General features: G+C 58.1%; 1 protein-coding gene across 3 annotated transcripts in view; it reads right to left on the bottom strand.

Moving 5' to 3' along the window:
• Positions 1-15800, bottom strand: part of NEK6 (NIMA related kinase 6) — an 86270-nt gene that overhangs the window by 14003 nt on the left and 56467 nt on the right. For all 3 annotated transcript variants that reach the window (XM_079926710.1, XM_079926709.1, XM_079926708.1), the window contains exons 5-7: positions 14544-14654; positions 10016-10124; positions 8861-8968 (exon numbers count right to left, since the gene is read on the bottom strand). In XM_079926710.1, the coding sequence (XP_079782836.1) occupies positions 8861-8968; positions 10016-10124; positions 14544-14654 (328 nt within the window). The remainder of the gene's footprint in view (positions 1-8860; positions 8969-10015; positions 10125-14543; positions 14655-15800) is intronic.

Below are 15800 nucleotides of genomic sequence, written 5' to 3'. Positions count from 1 at the left end.
AGAGGACATTTTCACTGGCCTGGAGTCACCATGTGAATGTGACAGTGGCTGCTGCTGTTTTGGCCAGAGTCTGTGAAGGGAGCTGGAGTCCAGTGTGGCAGAGGCTGAGGCTGAGTTGTGGGCTGATGACCCTAGGAAGGAGGGATGTCCAGCACCACATGTGGGAACACAGGGGACCCTGGGAGGGGAAGAGGCCTTTTGATGAGCTAGACTAGGAAAGTGACGGGTGCCCCAAACCAGGGGCCCAGACTTCAGGCTGTCATGGGCCAAAGATGTTTCAGAGCAACTTATGTTTGCCAAGTAAAGGTGTTTAAATAAAACACAAAATCCCAACTACCATTTCATGTCACTACTATTCAGTTTAACACTAGAACAAGTATTTGGGTTGGCCAAAAAGTTTGTTTGGGTTTTTCCATAAGATCTTAACAGAAAACCCAAACGAACTTTTTGGCCAACCCAAATACAGACTCCATCTCAAGATCAAGGACAGTACTTCACATTGAAAAAGTTTAGCTGTTTGAAAACTTTATCATCTTGCTTTTCTCATCTCATTGGAGACGGGTGAGAAATTCTATCATGCCTGACTTGTAGAGGCTGTGAACAGTGTCGGAAACCCACGCTCCTGGCATGAGCACGCTGGCGGCAGGACCTTGTTACCAAAGTGTCCCAGTGCCCTGCCCAGGGCTGGGTCATAGCAGGCACCTTCTAAGCCTATACTCACTGAATCAATGAACCCATCTGCATGTTATCAGATAGTATGTAGCAGGGTTAACACTTTTTTTCTTGTAGTCTAACACACTATTTACTTAACTGACGTCTGCCCAAGAGGGACTACCTGATTAGTGCTTTATCAGGGTACCAAGCATCCTTTGATGGCAATAATCCCAGGAGAGCAGACATCACTTAAATACATGTTTTGCGAACTGTGTCATCCTATATGCATACTTAATGGCTGAAATCAGGGGGCTAATTGCTATTCAGCAGAAAGAGCTGTCAGTCAACACATGAACCCATGTGGGATTCTATAAGCAAACTGCGGCTTCCAGTAGCAACCCCTTGTATATTTCAGCCACAAGGGAGCAAAATGAAAATGAACGGGCAAGTGTGAAATGGATGACTTGTCATAGCCAAACCACAGGATGAAATCCAAACAGTTCTCACTTAACAGCGGGAACCTCAGACCAAACTATAAGTGTTTCTAGCACTCAGGGTGCTGTGGGGGCACGTGCCTATGAGGTGAGAACAGTCTCCTGCAGAGAACAACCACAGGGGGCTGATGGGGTGCAGAGACAGCGGGGGAGGGGCAGAGGTCAGAGGCCCTGTCCTCAGTGAGGGACAGCAGTGCCCACCGTCTGGCTGCACCACATCCTTAAGACCCCTGGCCAACCCTTGTCCCCGACCTGGCCAGGTTGGGAGTGTGGGCTGGCCCTGACACCTCTCACCACCCTCAGTCTTATCCTCTGCTCATTCTAGATGAGTGGCCAGGCTTTGGTCTAGGGCTGCCTTGGCCAGGCCCATCCAAAAATGAAGTCTCTGAGCAGCTGTTCCCCCTGCTCCAACCCCGGCCTGCCCTCCAGTTCACCTCTGTGCCTCTGCCTCCCGGTGAGTTCCTCAAGGTCAAGTTAAACTGCCCCCTCCCCTGGCCACAGAGAGCTAGCTGCTTGGTGAGGTCTGGACATTTGGTTTGTTCCCCTGTCCCTCTGCTGGGCCTCCAGATCCCTGCCTCAGCCCTGCTTGGGGTAAAAGCCTGGGGGCACCAGGGAGAGAAAGGTTGGGGGCTTCACCACCCCTTCCCTCCACTCTCCACCCCAACCTTCTACCTCTTCATTGCTCCTTCTGCTTGTACCCCAGTTTCCACTGGTGTTAAGGGGGGAAAGGCAAACGCCCAAATGTGATTTGTACTTTCTTCAAAGATGCCACTGCTGCATACGCCATTCCATGCATCCATCCATCCATCCATTCATCCATCCATCTATCCATCATCAATCCATCTGTCTGTCCATCCATCCACCCACCCACCCATCTGTATTCAATGCTAACTGTGCCTTGACGCTGTGCTGGGCCCTCCCAGGAGTGGGTCCATCAGGAGGTGGTGAGTTGCCTGGCCCAGCAAGTGTCCAGAAGGAGCCAGCTGCGCGAGGAAAGACTGGACCGATCAGTGGCTGCAGCCAAACCACGTGGAAGAAGTCGTCAAAAACCTGAACCCCCAGCCCGACCCCAGGCCTGTGGAACCAGAACCTCCAGGGCTGGAACTTGGACACCTGCATCTCCCACAAGCTCCCAGAGTGTCTGATACGTGTTACAACCTGAGAGGGGCTGTGCAAAGCCTCCCAGACCTGCCCTCCTTTCAGATGCGCAGAAACATCGTGGAACAAATGAATTCATGAAGCATTAACGGAGGGAAGTTTGGCCGGCCGCTGGGTCCTCATGTTCCTGCCTCTGGGCAGCTTCTCTTGTCCCCTGACCCCAGGGGAGGGGCTGCCCCCCCCCCCCCCCGGTCTGTGCTCTGCCTCATCAGAGGGGTTCTCAACTTGTGCTAGAGGCATGCAAAGCTGCAGGGGGCGAACACAGCGCCCCGTCCTGTTTTGCCAGCTTTCCCCGGGAATAAGCCTGTAAAACCCGATTTTTATACCAACAGGAAGTGCTCAAACATTATAAAGGGCAATGCACAACCTGCGTGAGTTTTAAAGATAAAAATGAGAGACTTCAAAGAAGTTCCAAGCTTGCAGCGGCCCTGGAGGATGTGACCCTGAACCCCGGGGGAGCGGCGATTCTGGGGAAGAGAGGTAGAAGCTGACACGGGGAGGAGCCTCCACAGACAGTGGCCCTGAAGGTCCGGCTCCCTGTCCTGCCCAGGGGTGGGGTGGGGGGTGCCCCTGTGGGCCCTTGCAGCCGGCAAAGCAGCAGCACAGTCCCACGGAGATGCTCAGACGCAGAGCGAACGCAGCCAGGGTCTCAAATCCCCTTCCAGCATCTCCCCGTCAGACCTGCAGGCTCCCAGCCCCGCCCCCAGCCTCCCCTCCGGGGATGGAGCTCTGCATATGAAAGAGGAGCCTAACAAACCCTGACCTTCCCCGCGTCTTCACCTGGAACTCCCAGATTTCAAACCGGGCAGATATCAGAGGAGAACGCGGGACCTCAAAGCAGAGGCTGATTAAAGGGCCCCGCTTCCCAAGATGCGCCACTCCTGTCAAAACAAACTCTGCCGTGTTTTGAAATGCTCACGGTGTTTGAAACATGTTCATTAGATATGAAAAAGGCAAAGATTTCACATGAAGGGGAGGCTGCGTCTGTGGGCTGCACTTCTTCCCCGAATGGTGGTTTTGAAAATGGCTGGGAAACGGGGTGTGGGTGCTGACACGCATCTGCTGGGCGGGCCGCGAGGCCTGGGCACCATCCTGACGGCAAAGGAGCTGCACCCCAGCTAGGTCTGAACCCACTGCAACCACTGGTGAGCAGAGAACTGAACGGCTGTCTCCGCCTCGTCTCCCCATCGGTGGAACACGGGGTGAACTCATGGTCCTCGGGGTCCTCTCAGCCACGCTTCAGAGCCTCGGTCTCCCTCTCTGGAAAACGGGGATAGTTCAACCTCCTGGCACACAGACATGCAGGCAGAAGGGCTCTGGGAAGGCTCTGCTGCTACCACAGACCCCGGGGGGTGGAGCTGGGGGGCAGTGAGGGGAGTGGACTGAGGAAAGGAGGGCTGGGGGTGGCCAAGTGGGCACAACAAAGGAGCAGGTGAGGACCAGATTCCTCCTCGATGCTGCACGAGACCCCGGCCTATGAAACTCCCTCTCCGCTGCCCCCAACATCAATCAGGCCTCACATCCTGAGGGGGCTGGCCGCTGCCCTAGCAGCTCCGCCTCACCTGGATGACTGGCGGCTTAGCCCCCCGCTGTCCTGCCCCTTCCCACCCGTCCTACACCCCAAGGCAGGGGCCGTGTCCCTGCCCCTAAGGCCGACTGGCTCATCCCTCAAGAGAGAAAAGCCGGGTCCTCAGCCTGGCATTCGACTCCAAACTCCAAACTCTCCCCACTCCCCGCAACGCTGGATCTCTGGGCAGCAACACATACACGCACACGCACACGCACATCCCTACAGGCTCACCTGTGCCGCCACTTGTTATCAAGTTCTTAAATTAATTACCAGCTGACCCCATGCCAGGCTACACTGGGCCCTCTGGAGAAGCAGCGATGTTGAGAAAACACTGCACTTTTATCAGCGTTGACTTGATTCCAGACCATTATATCTGCCTATTTTTAGTTCCCACATGGAACATCTCTAACAGATATGAGAGTCAGGTAGCACGATTCTGCGATTCTACGCAGGACCCTGTGTTTTCCAGGTATCAGGGGCTCATCCAAGGTGGCTCAGGGAGCCTCGGATGGAAACCCTGGCGTGGCCATGCCTTGCCCGCCACGTGGCTCTGGCTGGAGCACCACCCACCTGGCATCACAAAGGTGCTCGCCTCACTGCACCTGGAATTCCTCCCCTGGTAACCGGCTGTGGTGATTCCCACCCCCAGGGCGGCTGGCGCACTAAACAAGACACCACCTGGGACATGGTTATTAGAACAGCGCTTCCCCCGCAGGCTGTAGGCTCCAGCGGGCAGGGGCCTCCCGGGTGAGCGGCCCAAACCTCTGAGTGAGTGAATGAACAAGCTGGGGTTTGCATCCTAGGCCCGGGTCGATTCCTCATTGGCCGTCCCCTTGAGCCCTTCCCTTCCCTCCCTGCCACCAGCTCATCTTGTTCTAACGGTCTGTGTCCCTAAAATGCCAGGGATGCGGCAGACAAGCCAGGAGCCACTCACCAGCCACAGGTGCTCTCCCCCCGCCAGGTGTCAGCGCTTAGAACCTGGGCTCCACCTGCCGAAGCAGGTTTTCTGGGCCAGTTGTTCCCAGGTGTCCTGGGCTGCCAGGACGAAGCAGGAGGTCTCCAGGGACACATCTGCATGACCCTCTGAGCCCACACTGATGGGGCCCTCGGGGCGCCTGGCCGTGGGCACACTCACGGGGGCGCTGTCCTGACAGGAGAGGCTCAATCCTCCTTCCCTGTGGCCCAGGACAAGCCCCAGGTCCCACACGGCCCACAGCTATGAGGCTGGGTGGGCTTCCCCGCAGGGCGCTGTCAGTGTTCCCCACCCAGAGAGCTCACTGGGCCCCAAGCCCACTTCCCGGCTGGTGCCGTGGAGAGCTGCTGACTCCCCAAGGGCTCCAGACCCTGCCTGCCCAGGGACCACAGGGATGTGGTAGCACCTCTCTGAGCCTCAGTTCCGTCATCTGTCAAATGAAGGTATAAGCCTTATGGGGATAACGTTTTAAGAAGCAACATGTTTTTCAAACATCCTTTAAGCCTTGTCTTCTTTGTTAACCCACCTCCTTGGCGAGTTCAGTGACTATAGAAAACGGAAGTAAAGAGCAGCCCTGGGATGGGGTGCGGCAGCTCCAGCCGTGCACAGCCGAGTCACGGAGCCCAGCACTGTGCCTGCACACAGTGGGCCTGCAGGAGACGGTTCTGCCTGCCCTCACCCAACACCACCCTGGGACTGTCGGTCTCGCCACCAGTCTGGGGGCCCCGAGAGCAGAGAAGGCTGCATCCTCTCATGTCCCCATAACCTCACGTCTCAGGCCCAGCCCAGGGCCAGGGCGTTCGGCTCGGGAACGCGAGAAGGAGGGATTTATGCCCCACGGCCATGCCGGGGCTCAGCGGCCTGGGAAAGCCAGCATGCCCTGACCGCCGGTACCTGACAGGGGTTGCCCCCAACTGGACCTGTTCCCCCATCCCCCCGAGAGGCAGTGTGGAGCCCTGCACCGGCCTGGGTGTGAGCCTGCCTTACCTCCCACCCCTGATCCCAGCCCGAGGCTGCCCTGTCTCCTCTGCGGAGTGGGAAGGGCCTTGCTCTCCCAGCCCCACAATTTGTCTTGCAGCTGCTGCCGTTGCTTGGAGCGAGACTCTTGCTTGTAGCTTGTGAGCTGTGTGTAGGCAAATCTTTCATTTTTCTTTCATTATGCCGGCGTGTACTGTCACTTAATTTTTATGTATGCAATCCTTCCTGACAAATATGGTCTGCTGCCTGGTAATTCGTCTGACGCTCATTCTGTTCTGCGCTCTAATTACGGCTCCTATTCCTGACACCGAAGCAGCCGCTCTGCCACCGCTGGGTACCGCACCTGTCAGCCCGGCCATGGCATGACTAATGCCCTTTCATGCCAGCCTCGTGTTAGCAAATACGGAGGCGGGGAGGGGGCTGGGGGAGGAGGAGGCAGGAGGAGATGGGATGTGCATAAGCCCTGACGTGGGTCAGCAGCCTCCGGGGCAACGTGGCTGCCGGGGCAACGTGGCTGCCACCAGGGCATCCCCACATAGTAGGTGCGCAGAGATGCAATGGATGCATAATTCCTACCCACGCACAGGGTCTGGAGGCGCCTCCGCCCCCCAAGTCCTTCCCGCGTCACGACGCAACTGCAATTAGTTCAATCTCCTGCGCCACCAAACGTGTGCACAAGACTTAGCTGTGTGCAGAACCTCGCTATGGAAAGGGGCTCTTTCTCCTGTGTCTTGGAGACCTCAGGCCCTGGGCTTTGGCTCTGCGCTGATGCCGTCATGGGGCCTGGCCCTCAGTTCTCAGTTCTCGCAGCAGGGCCATGCCGAGCCCATGCTTCTCAGCTCGGTGGGCAAACGGCCCCAGGAGGGCTCCTTCCACCCACCACGCAGCCCGTCAGCCACTCAGAGGCCTCGGGAAGAGCCAGGCTTACCCGGGCGGCCTTTTCCCAAGTTCCAATTCCTTCTCATTAATATAATAAGTGCACCAGTCCAAGTCAATAAACTCACACTGTCGGACGAGCCCGAATTTCTGCCCGTTCCTAATGATGTGATCTTAACCAGCTCTGACGAGTGCCGCAGTCTCTTCCCCAGCGGGACGGAGGAGGGCTGGGGCCTGACTGACAGGGGACGGGAGACAGTGGTTTTAACTCTGCTCTTTGACGGTTCCCCCTGAATTTCTGGCCTTTTTGAAGCTCTTAAACCAGAGGGGTAAACGGTCCCAAACTGACAAGACACACTGATTTTCCCAAAGAGAAGGGTCTGAGGGGAGCGGGAAAGACAGTTTCCTCCCAGGAACGGGGGGCTGGTGGCTGAGTTCCCGAGGGAGATCCTTCCAGGACCCCTGAGCCTGGTCCCCTGGAAGAAGCATGGGCCCTGCCCGGGGAGGCCTGCATTTGGGTCCTGGCTCTGCTGCCACACGACTCAGAAGAATCACTCAAGTTCCTTGGGTTTTAGATTCCTCGTCAGCACAAAGGAAGGATCCCACAGACCCTCACATCTGTTTGAGGCATGAATGAAGTGTCACGAACTCACGGGTTGGTGGGTCCTTGAACATCCTTTCATTCTGACCTAACGGAAGAGCCATGACACGCCAGCTGCTAAGGAGGCCGGGCCAGGGGTCCTCCGGGGTCAGGTGGGGACGAGGGTTTCAAAACGACACACACACACACACACACACACACACACACACACACACACAGTCCCAGCTGGGAGCTGCCATGTTTCTCCAGACTGTGTGCTGCACCCCGAGAGCCTCCAGCCATCAGGACCTGTATGAACAGTGACAGTTTCCACCAGGAAAGTGTGTCTTCCAGAAAGCACCTCCGCCGTCACCAGAAGACGCTGTGTGTCTCCCGGCATGCCGCAGGCTCTCGGGGACAGGGAGACACGAGATGTACTGGCTGGGCCGTGGAGTGCGGGGCGGATGAGTGCAGAACAGAGTGGTTTTCAAGGGGCCAGGCCTGTGGACGCGGCAGCGCACGGGGAGGTGAGCCTCAGGCACCGTCCCCTCAAACGCCACCCCAAAGAGCCAGGAATTGCTCAGGGAAAGGGGAGGTGCCCCTACACCCCTCCCCATCATGAAACGTTCCCCCATGGCCCTGGTCATAGCACATAGGGGACCCTACTTCTGTGTTCCACTGGGGACTTTGCTGGTTTCTAATTAAATGTCATTCTAATTAAACGTAAAATTCTTCATGGGTCCAAGTTTTGCATTCACTCACGTATCCGGATTCCGAAGCTGGGCAGTGCTTAACGTGACCCAAAACACACACGTGACCTCCAAGTCTCCACTGGCGCCTGGCCCTCAGCGCTCCGGCACTCCTGGGGTGGTGCCTACCCACTGAGCTTAGCATTCAAGGCCCCGCCCACCTTCCTTGCCACCCAAGGTCCCTCGACCCTGATCACCTCATCCCTTCCCCCATGCCCTGCCAGCTCCTATTCACTCCCCACAGCTCAGCTAGAAAGTCACCTCTACCAGGTGAGCACCTGGTCCCCACAGCTTTGAAACTGCCTATTTAAAAGCCCAAAACGGGAACAGCTCAAACGTCCCCCAGCAGGAGGAACAGCCCGCGTAGGTGAATGAAGTTTTGAGAACTCCCGGGTTGGCAGGTCCTTGAACATCCTTTCATTCTGACCTAACACAAGAACCACGACGCACCAGCTGCTAAGGAGGCCGGGCCAGGGGTCCTCCGGGGTCAGATGGGGACGAGGGTTTCAAAACAACCAGACGCACACACTCACACACGATGGGATACCACGCGGCAACGAGAAAGACGGAGTGGCTGCCAGTGCGACCACAGAGCCACATCTCCCCACCCCCTAGAGCGTGAGCGCGTGAGGATGCAGGGGAGCCCCATCCTGGGCTCCTCGGGGCCTTGGTTTACTCCCCTCTGGTCACTGTTCTGAAGAAGAATGTCTGGGGTTCAACGAGGCATTTTGCTGTGCTAACCAACCAAAGGCACCATGGGGACAGGGTCCGCATCTTCCCATGTCAGCCAGGGCCCTGCGGGGGGTTGGGCGCGGACAGGCCCCTTACCTAGGGAGTGGGCCGCGGTGGTCTCGGAGCTGAAGAAGCGGCCCAGGCCGAGGTCACCGAGCTTCACGATGCCCGTGGCTGTGATGAACACGTTGGCAGGCTTGATGTCTGCAGGGGAAGGACAGGGGTTGGTGTGGGATCAGAGGTGGGGATGGCTGGGGAGGGGCAGGACGGAGGAGGCGGCCTGGGGGTGGGTGGAGGGGAGGGCCCTTCAGGTGATGGGGGCTGAGCCTCCAGTCCTGCTCCCTCAGGGCGAGGCCCCAGCCCTGCCTCTGCCCAGCTGTGGACCTTGAGAAACGTAGCCTCAGTTTCCTCATCTGTGAAATGGGTCTAACTTCACTACATCACAGGGCTGCTGTGAGGTCTAGGAGGGCAGGGATTTTTGCGCTCGTTTCCTCTTTTACAGCTAGAGCAGGCACTCTGAGAAAATTTGTGTAACAGATGAAGGAGGCGCTCAGGGAGGTAACCTGTGCTGTTCCCCAGTGACTAGGGCAATGCCTCGCATACGGCAGACACTGATAAATGCAGGTGGAATGAATGTAGGGACGAATCAGTGAAGTCATCTACGTGACTCCTTCCAGCAGGCTCCTTCCTCACAGTTCAGGATGATGTCAACTTTCAAAAACACTTACCTCCTCTGCCCAGCCAACTCCTACTAAGACTTCAAAGCCCATATTAAAGTTCCCTTTTCCAGGATGCTTTCCTTGCCCTCCCAGGCAGAGCTGGTGGCAGTACTGGAACTGGCCATGAACCGGTCACCTCTCTCCCAGTCTCTCCCCCCAACCCTTGCTGCAGCCCCCTCTGTGCTGGCTCCAGGCTGGTGTTGGGGGCTGGAGAGTATGTGCCGAGCATGGTCCCTGTCCTTGGGGTCCATGTAACTACACGGTATTTGGTGCTCCCACCATGGGGGGCCCCTGACAGGGGCAAGAGCCACGAGGCACGGGTGTACATTCGAGCCTGGGGCCTCACACGCCCACTCTCTGACCCCATAAGGACAGGCGAGATGCTGGACACCCACGGGATGGGGAATACAAAGTGGTCCAACTTCCACATGGCTGTCCCTTAAGAAGCCTGGAGCCGAGGGGAAAGCTGCGTCCTGGGGTCCAGCCTCCCTGCCGGCTCTGGGCCCCGAGGCCCCGGCGGGCCAGCACGTACCTCGGTGCATCACCCGGCGGGAGTGCATGTGTTCCACGGCGCTGCACAGCTGCACGAAGTACTTCCACACTGTCCTCTCGGGAATGAGCCGCTTCTGCTTCTTGAAATACTGCAGTGGGGGAGACAGACACATGGGCAGGCCTGGGTGATGGGCCGAGAGGAAGGGCAGCTGTAGGGTACTGGCCCCGTCCTATCCCCAGCAGTCGTCTGTCCGCCGCCAGCACCAGCATCGGGCCCCCTAAGGGCAGGGCAGACCAGACCTTACCCAAAGCGGATGTCCTGGACGGCTTTGCTGAAGGAATGCCTGGACCACATGTTTTTCTTTTTTTTAAAAAAATATTTATTTATTTAGGCTGTGCCGGGTCTCAGTTGTGGCACACAGAATCTTCGTGGCGGCATGCATATGGGATCTAGTTTCCCGACCAAGGATTGAACCTGAGCCCCCTGCATTGGGAGCGCAGAGTCTTATCCACTGGACCACCAGGGAAGTCCCCCCGGACCACATTTTGAAGGCTACTCTCAATCACCCTTTCCCTGGAATCTCCTGGACACGCATCCGTCTCCTCCCACTGCCCGACAGGGAGTTCCTTGCAGGAGCGACTGGTGTGGACTCTCTGCCCTGGCCCTGCTCTGGCCCAGGATGGGGACACCCAAGCCATGCTTGTGGTTCAATCACAGCTCCCCTCCCTGGAGCCAGCGAACCCCAGCACACATAACCATTAACAAGCATGGCGAGAACCTCAAGGAAGCGGGCTTGACATTCTCAAATGGACCCCCTCAGCTTCGACAGGCAAAACCTACTCTGTTGCCTGGAAAATCACACATAATGCTCCAGAAAAAAAACAAACCAAAAAACCAAAAGCCACCCGGGCTGCACGGAGGGAGCTGTAAGTAACCAAAGGACCTGGAAGAAGTGAACTGGGAACGTGCCCTCGTCTACTGTTCAGATCAGCATCCCTCTGGGGGATCTCCTGTGAGCCAGGCCTGTGTGGGTCGGGGGGCATGACTCACACGCTGGTACCTTGGACCCAGGTTTTTGTGCCCTTCAGAGCAACCATCTTTTTCGAAAGCAGCCAGGGGAGAAGCCTTGGCCCCTTTGTCAGGGCAGCCGAGCTGGCACAGGGAAGACGGGGACCCAGGACACACTCCCAGCCTGGGATGGGGCATGGGGTAGAAGGTGGGACCCGAGCTAACCTCTGCTAGGCACATGTCACATGCAGTGTCTGTGCTGGGCCCCACACAGGGATGACTGCACCCATCTCACAGATGGGGAAACTGAGGGCCACATGGGAGCTAGTAAGGGGCAGAGTCACAACAGCTCAACCCCAGGCCTTCCACTCAGGAAACCCAAGTTCTTAACCCACTTCTAAGGACACCAGTAACCACCTGATGAAGGATCAAGATCAGAGAGGCTCAGTCACTTGCCAAGGGTCACCCAGCAGGGGCGGCAGAGCTGGGATTGGATGTGGGCCCCTCCAACATTGGGACAGTCACAGCGGAGCCCCTGGCCTGGCACTACAGCCCCAGGAGGCTCCATTCTCGGAGGAGGCCTCATGTGTGATCTGCCCCGGGCTCCTGGCACGGACCCCCCAGCACAGGACCCCCATCCCTCCCGGGCGCCCCAGACCTCTGCGGTGGGCCGGGCTGGGGTGTTATTCATGCCATGATGTTAGCTTATCCTCATTAGAGCATTTAAGCGGGGATGTGCACGGCTGTGAGCCGTGACTTTCTAACTGTCACGTCCTGTTGGTGTGCGTGACATTTAGCAGGAATGCGCAGAGTCTCTGGTGGGCTCTGGGGTGGCAGCAGCTCCCGGCTTCACCATCCACTGTAAATAACGCCAGCACCATGGCCCTGGTGGTGTTGCTTGGCCCCTGAGGCTGGGGGCCCTAGGGACTCAGGGTCTGCTGGCCAGTGGCCTCCCAGGCCAGACCTTGGTATGGCCCCAGACTGAGCCCTGGCAAGGCCCCTGTTCCCCTCAAAATCCAGAGGTGGCTAGAGAGTGGGAAAGGCCAGAGAAACCGAGCTGCTACCAGGCCCCAGGCACTGTGCTGGGTGCATTACAGACAGGGAAACTGAGGCACAGGAACCCGTCCAAGGTCATCCAGCAGGTGTATCTGACTCTGGGCCCAGGGTCTTTCTACTGCCCTGCCCTGCCTGTCCCGCCTGCTGGGGACAGCACCCAGCCAGGCTCTGCAGGTGAAGGGCCACAGCAGGGGGAACAGGCTCAGGGAGGGGCAGGGCAGGGTGAGGGGCCCCGTGACCGAGGGAGGGGAGGTGCCAGGCCAGGTGAGGAGAAGGGCTCCCGGGACAGGAGGGCCTGAGGCGCCCGGAAGCCAGGCCACTGCCCCCAGAAACCCAGGGGGTGAGTGACCGACTTGAACCCTGAGCCAGGGTTGGCCCCAGGGAAGTCTGGGAAGGGGCACGTGGTGAAGGGAAGGCACCCCACCCCAGGCCAGGCACAAAGGGTGCTGGACACCCACGTGCCTCCCTCCTGTCTCTCCTGGCTGGAAGAAGCTTGCATCCGGGTCCCGCAGCTCCCACACGGCCGTCCCCTGTGAGGCCCCCGGGACAGGGGTGGAAACTGAGGTTCAGGGAGGGGAGGGATTTGTAATTTGCCCAGCACCCCCTACCCCACTGTCTGACTCCAGCCCCACTCCATGGACTGAGAGGCTGTGAGGGGGTCTGGGGTCCCCTGGGGCTGACAGGGTGCAGCACCCTCACCACAGGCCATATTCCAGGGTCTTTCCTCCCGCTGTTCTCCCCCCAGCCCCGCCCCTCCCTCCACTGGGCATCCAGTCCTTCTTCCAGAACACAAAGCTGTCATGTTTACTCTGCACCACGAGTCTCAGGAAGCTTCTTGCTGACCTCGGGGCAAGGTTCCAAATCCTAAGCCTGCATATGAGGCCCTGGTTGGTCCGACCACCCTCCGCCTCACGCTCTCCACCCCTCCCCTCGCCCAGTGCTCTCCTGGACCAAAGTACTTTGTGGACCCCTGGGTTTCCATCCCTCTGGGCTCTGGCACAAGCTGTTCTGCCTCTGGGCTGCGGGTATCCCCTCATGGGTCTCTGCTCATGTGTCACCTCCTCCAGGAAGCCTTCCCTGGCTCCCACAGACCCTGAACTTGGCTTGTTCATGGCAGCTCACGACTGCTTGTTCACAGCCCTGCCCTCCCATTAGAAGGTGAGCTCCCTGAGGGCACTGCCCCGCCAGCAGCATCCCTAGGTCTCAGCATGGGGGTGGGCACACGGTGGATGCTGGAGGCATGCGTGTTCTGTGAGAGAATGGCATGGGAAGGAGAAACAAAGTGGGGCGGGGGTGGGGGGGGAGAAAAAGAAGTAAGACGTGATATAGCACATCTGTTTCCACCAGGGATCTGTGTGGAGATTAACGTCCCTGCAAATGCATTAATATGTCAACGAAAATATAAAAACAGGTGATAACAGCTCAAGTAATGCCGCTTCCCAGAGACGCCTGTATTCCTAGGAGCCAAATTTCAGAATAGCAGGCGCCGGGCAATTAACTGCTCAATCCTCAGTGCCTGGTGGGAAAGGTAGAGAATCCATGTCTGGCCCTGTTTGCAAGTGTGGCTGAGAGCAGGGTGTGGGCTTGAGCGTGGCCCAGCGTGGCTCACGGACAGACTGGGCTCCTGGGAGGGAGGCGATGCAACCCCACGACAGCGCTCTGTGGATGAGGGTCTAGCCAGCAGGGGAGTGAGAACCTTGAGGAAGGAGCGAGGAGTGAAGCTGAGAGCTCAGGCCCGGGGGTCCCATTTGGAGGCTGTACTGCCTCAAGCAGGTTACTAAGCCTCTCTGAGCTTCGCTATCTAAGGACGATGCGGACTTGGTGAGCGATGCACGTGCTCGGCAGGGCTGTGGCCCACAGCAGGTGCCCATCAGCGGAGCCGTGATGGTCCCCGAGTGCAGACTCAGGCGGACCTGGTCCTGGGCCCAAGGAGGTGGGGCAAGGGGGACGGGGCAGTCTGGGGACTGCTTGTGGGACTTGGCAAGTTGCCCAACCACTCCGAGACCCCCAGCCTCGGCCATTATATGGGAAGGAAGACGCCTCTCCAGGGCTGGAGGGGCCGCAGGAAGGTCACCTGGGGGATGATGTCCACTGGAGGGCCCTAGGCCAGAAATAGAGACCTGGGCCAGAGGTACCGGTCTGTCCCCACGTGTGGGATCCTCGGGCAAGTCTTTCAGCCTCTCTGGGCTCAGTTCTCCCTTCTATAAAATGAGCCAGTTGGCCCCAATAGACACTTTCCCAGATTCCATGAGCTGGGGTCCGACCTCCATGGGGCTCTGTCCCCATCCCTCTGCAAGGCAGAAGTGGCCCCCGAGCCACTGCCCATAGCTGGCCTTCTCCCAGCAAGCGCGGGTGGGACCCGAGAGGGGCCACAGCTGAGGCCTGTGAGCATCGGCAAGGGGGGCTGAGTGTCCCGCAGTGGCCACCTCTGCCTGAGGCCAGGGCAGTGAGGAACCCGGTCGGAGGAGGGGCCCCCGACCCGGCCCCCACCAGGCGCCCTCACCTTGATCATCTGCGAGAGGTCGCCCGCGTCTGCCAGCTCCAGCACAATGTTCAGCTCGCTGTCCTCAATGAACGAGTCCAAATACTTGATGATGTTTGGATGGTTCAGTTGCTGTCCGAAGAGAGAAAAAGAGGGAGTAGGGAGCCCCTGAGAGGCGGTACAGCTGGAGAGGTGGGGTATCTGGGGGGAAAGGCCTGCGCTTGGGAGTCAGGCAGACCTGGGTGACACTGGGAAAGCCATTTTGCATCCCCGAGCCTCAGTTTCCTCCTCTGCAGAATGGACATAATGTTTTGGAGAGAAGTTGTGAAGATTACAGGGGCTGATACCCTTGAAATGTCTGACATGGTGACTGCACAGAGCTAAGACTCACTAGACACTGTGGAAATGACCCCCCTCTTCACCACCCAGGCCCCTCTAGGGCGGGGCCAGGCCCCCACTGCTCTGTCGCTGCACTCTGCAGAGCACTTAGAAGTGTCCGTCTCCTTCCTTCTTCCTTCCCACTTCCTCAATTTCTGACCCACTTTTTTTTTTTTAATTAATTAATTAATTTATTTATTTTTGGCTGCGCTGGGTCTTCGTTTCTGTGCAAGGGCTGTCTCTCTAGTTGCGGCGAGTGGGGGCCACTCTTCATCGTGGTGCGCGGGCCTCTCACTATCGCAGCCTCTCTTGTTGCGGAGCACAGGCTCCAGACGCGCAGGCTCAGTAGTTGTGGCTCACGGGCCTAGATGCTCCGCGGCATGTGGGATCTTCCCCGACCAGGGCTCGAACCCGTGTCCCCTGCATTAGCAGGCAGATTCTCAACCACTGTGCCACCAGGGAAGCCCCTGACCCATTCTTTGTGAAATCTTGGGAAAAAAAATCATTCCTGGTGTGAGAGCTGCCCTGAGTGCGGTGCTCAGTGCCAGAGCCCTGCCTCTGGCCCGATCACCATCGTCCGTGTGTTCTCCAGACAGGACAGCACCCCACTGACTGGAAGTCAGCCCCTGGCTGGCTAACAGGAGACCCTGGCAACTGCTTATAACTGAAACTGTTTACACCAAAATGATTCCAGGATCTGGGGAAGGCACAGGGGACGCAAATATTCTGCCACAGTGTGGTCGCCTGCCCACAGGGGCTCCCCTCCAGAGGCCACTTGAAAGCACATTTTCCCAAAGGCCCAGAAGGTTGCTGGGCAAGGGACGTGCATCTATGCTGCATGCCGCCCCGCACCCAGTCTTGGATTCTGAAATGAGGGGAACGTCGGCAGACATCACACAG

Source organism: Stenella coeruleoalba (genome assembly GCF_951394435.1).
Source record: "Stenella coeruleoalba genome assembly, chromosome: 7".
Classification (NCBI taxonomy): domain Eukaryota; kingdom Metazoa; phylum Chordata; class Mammalia; order Artiodactyla; family Delphinidae; genus Stenella; species Stenella coeruleoalba.
This window is presented reverse-complemented; position numbering and strand designations above follow the sequence as displayed.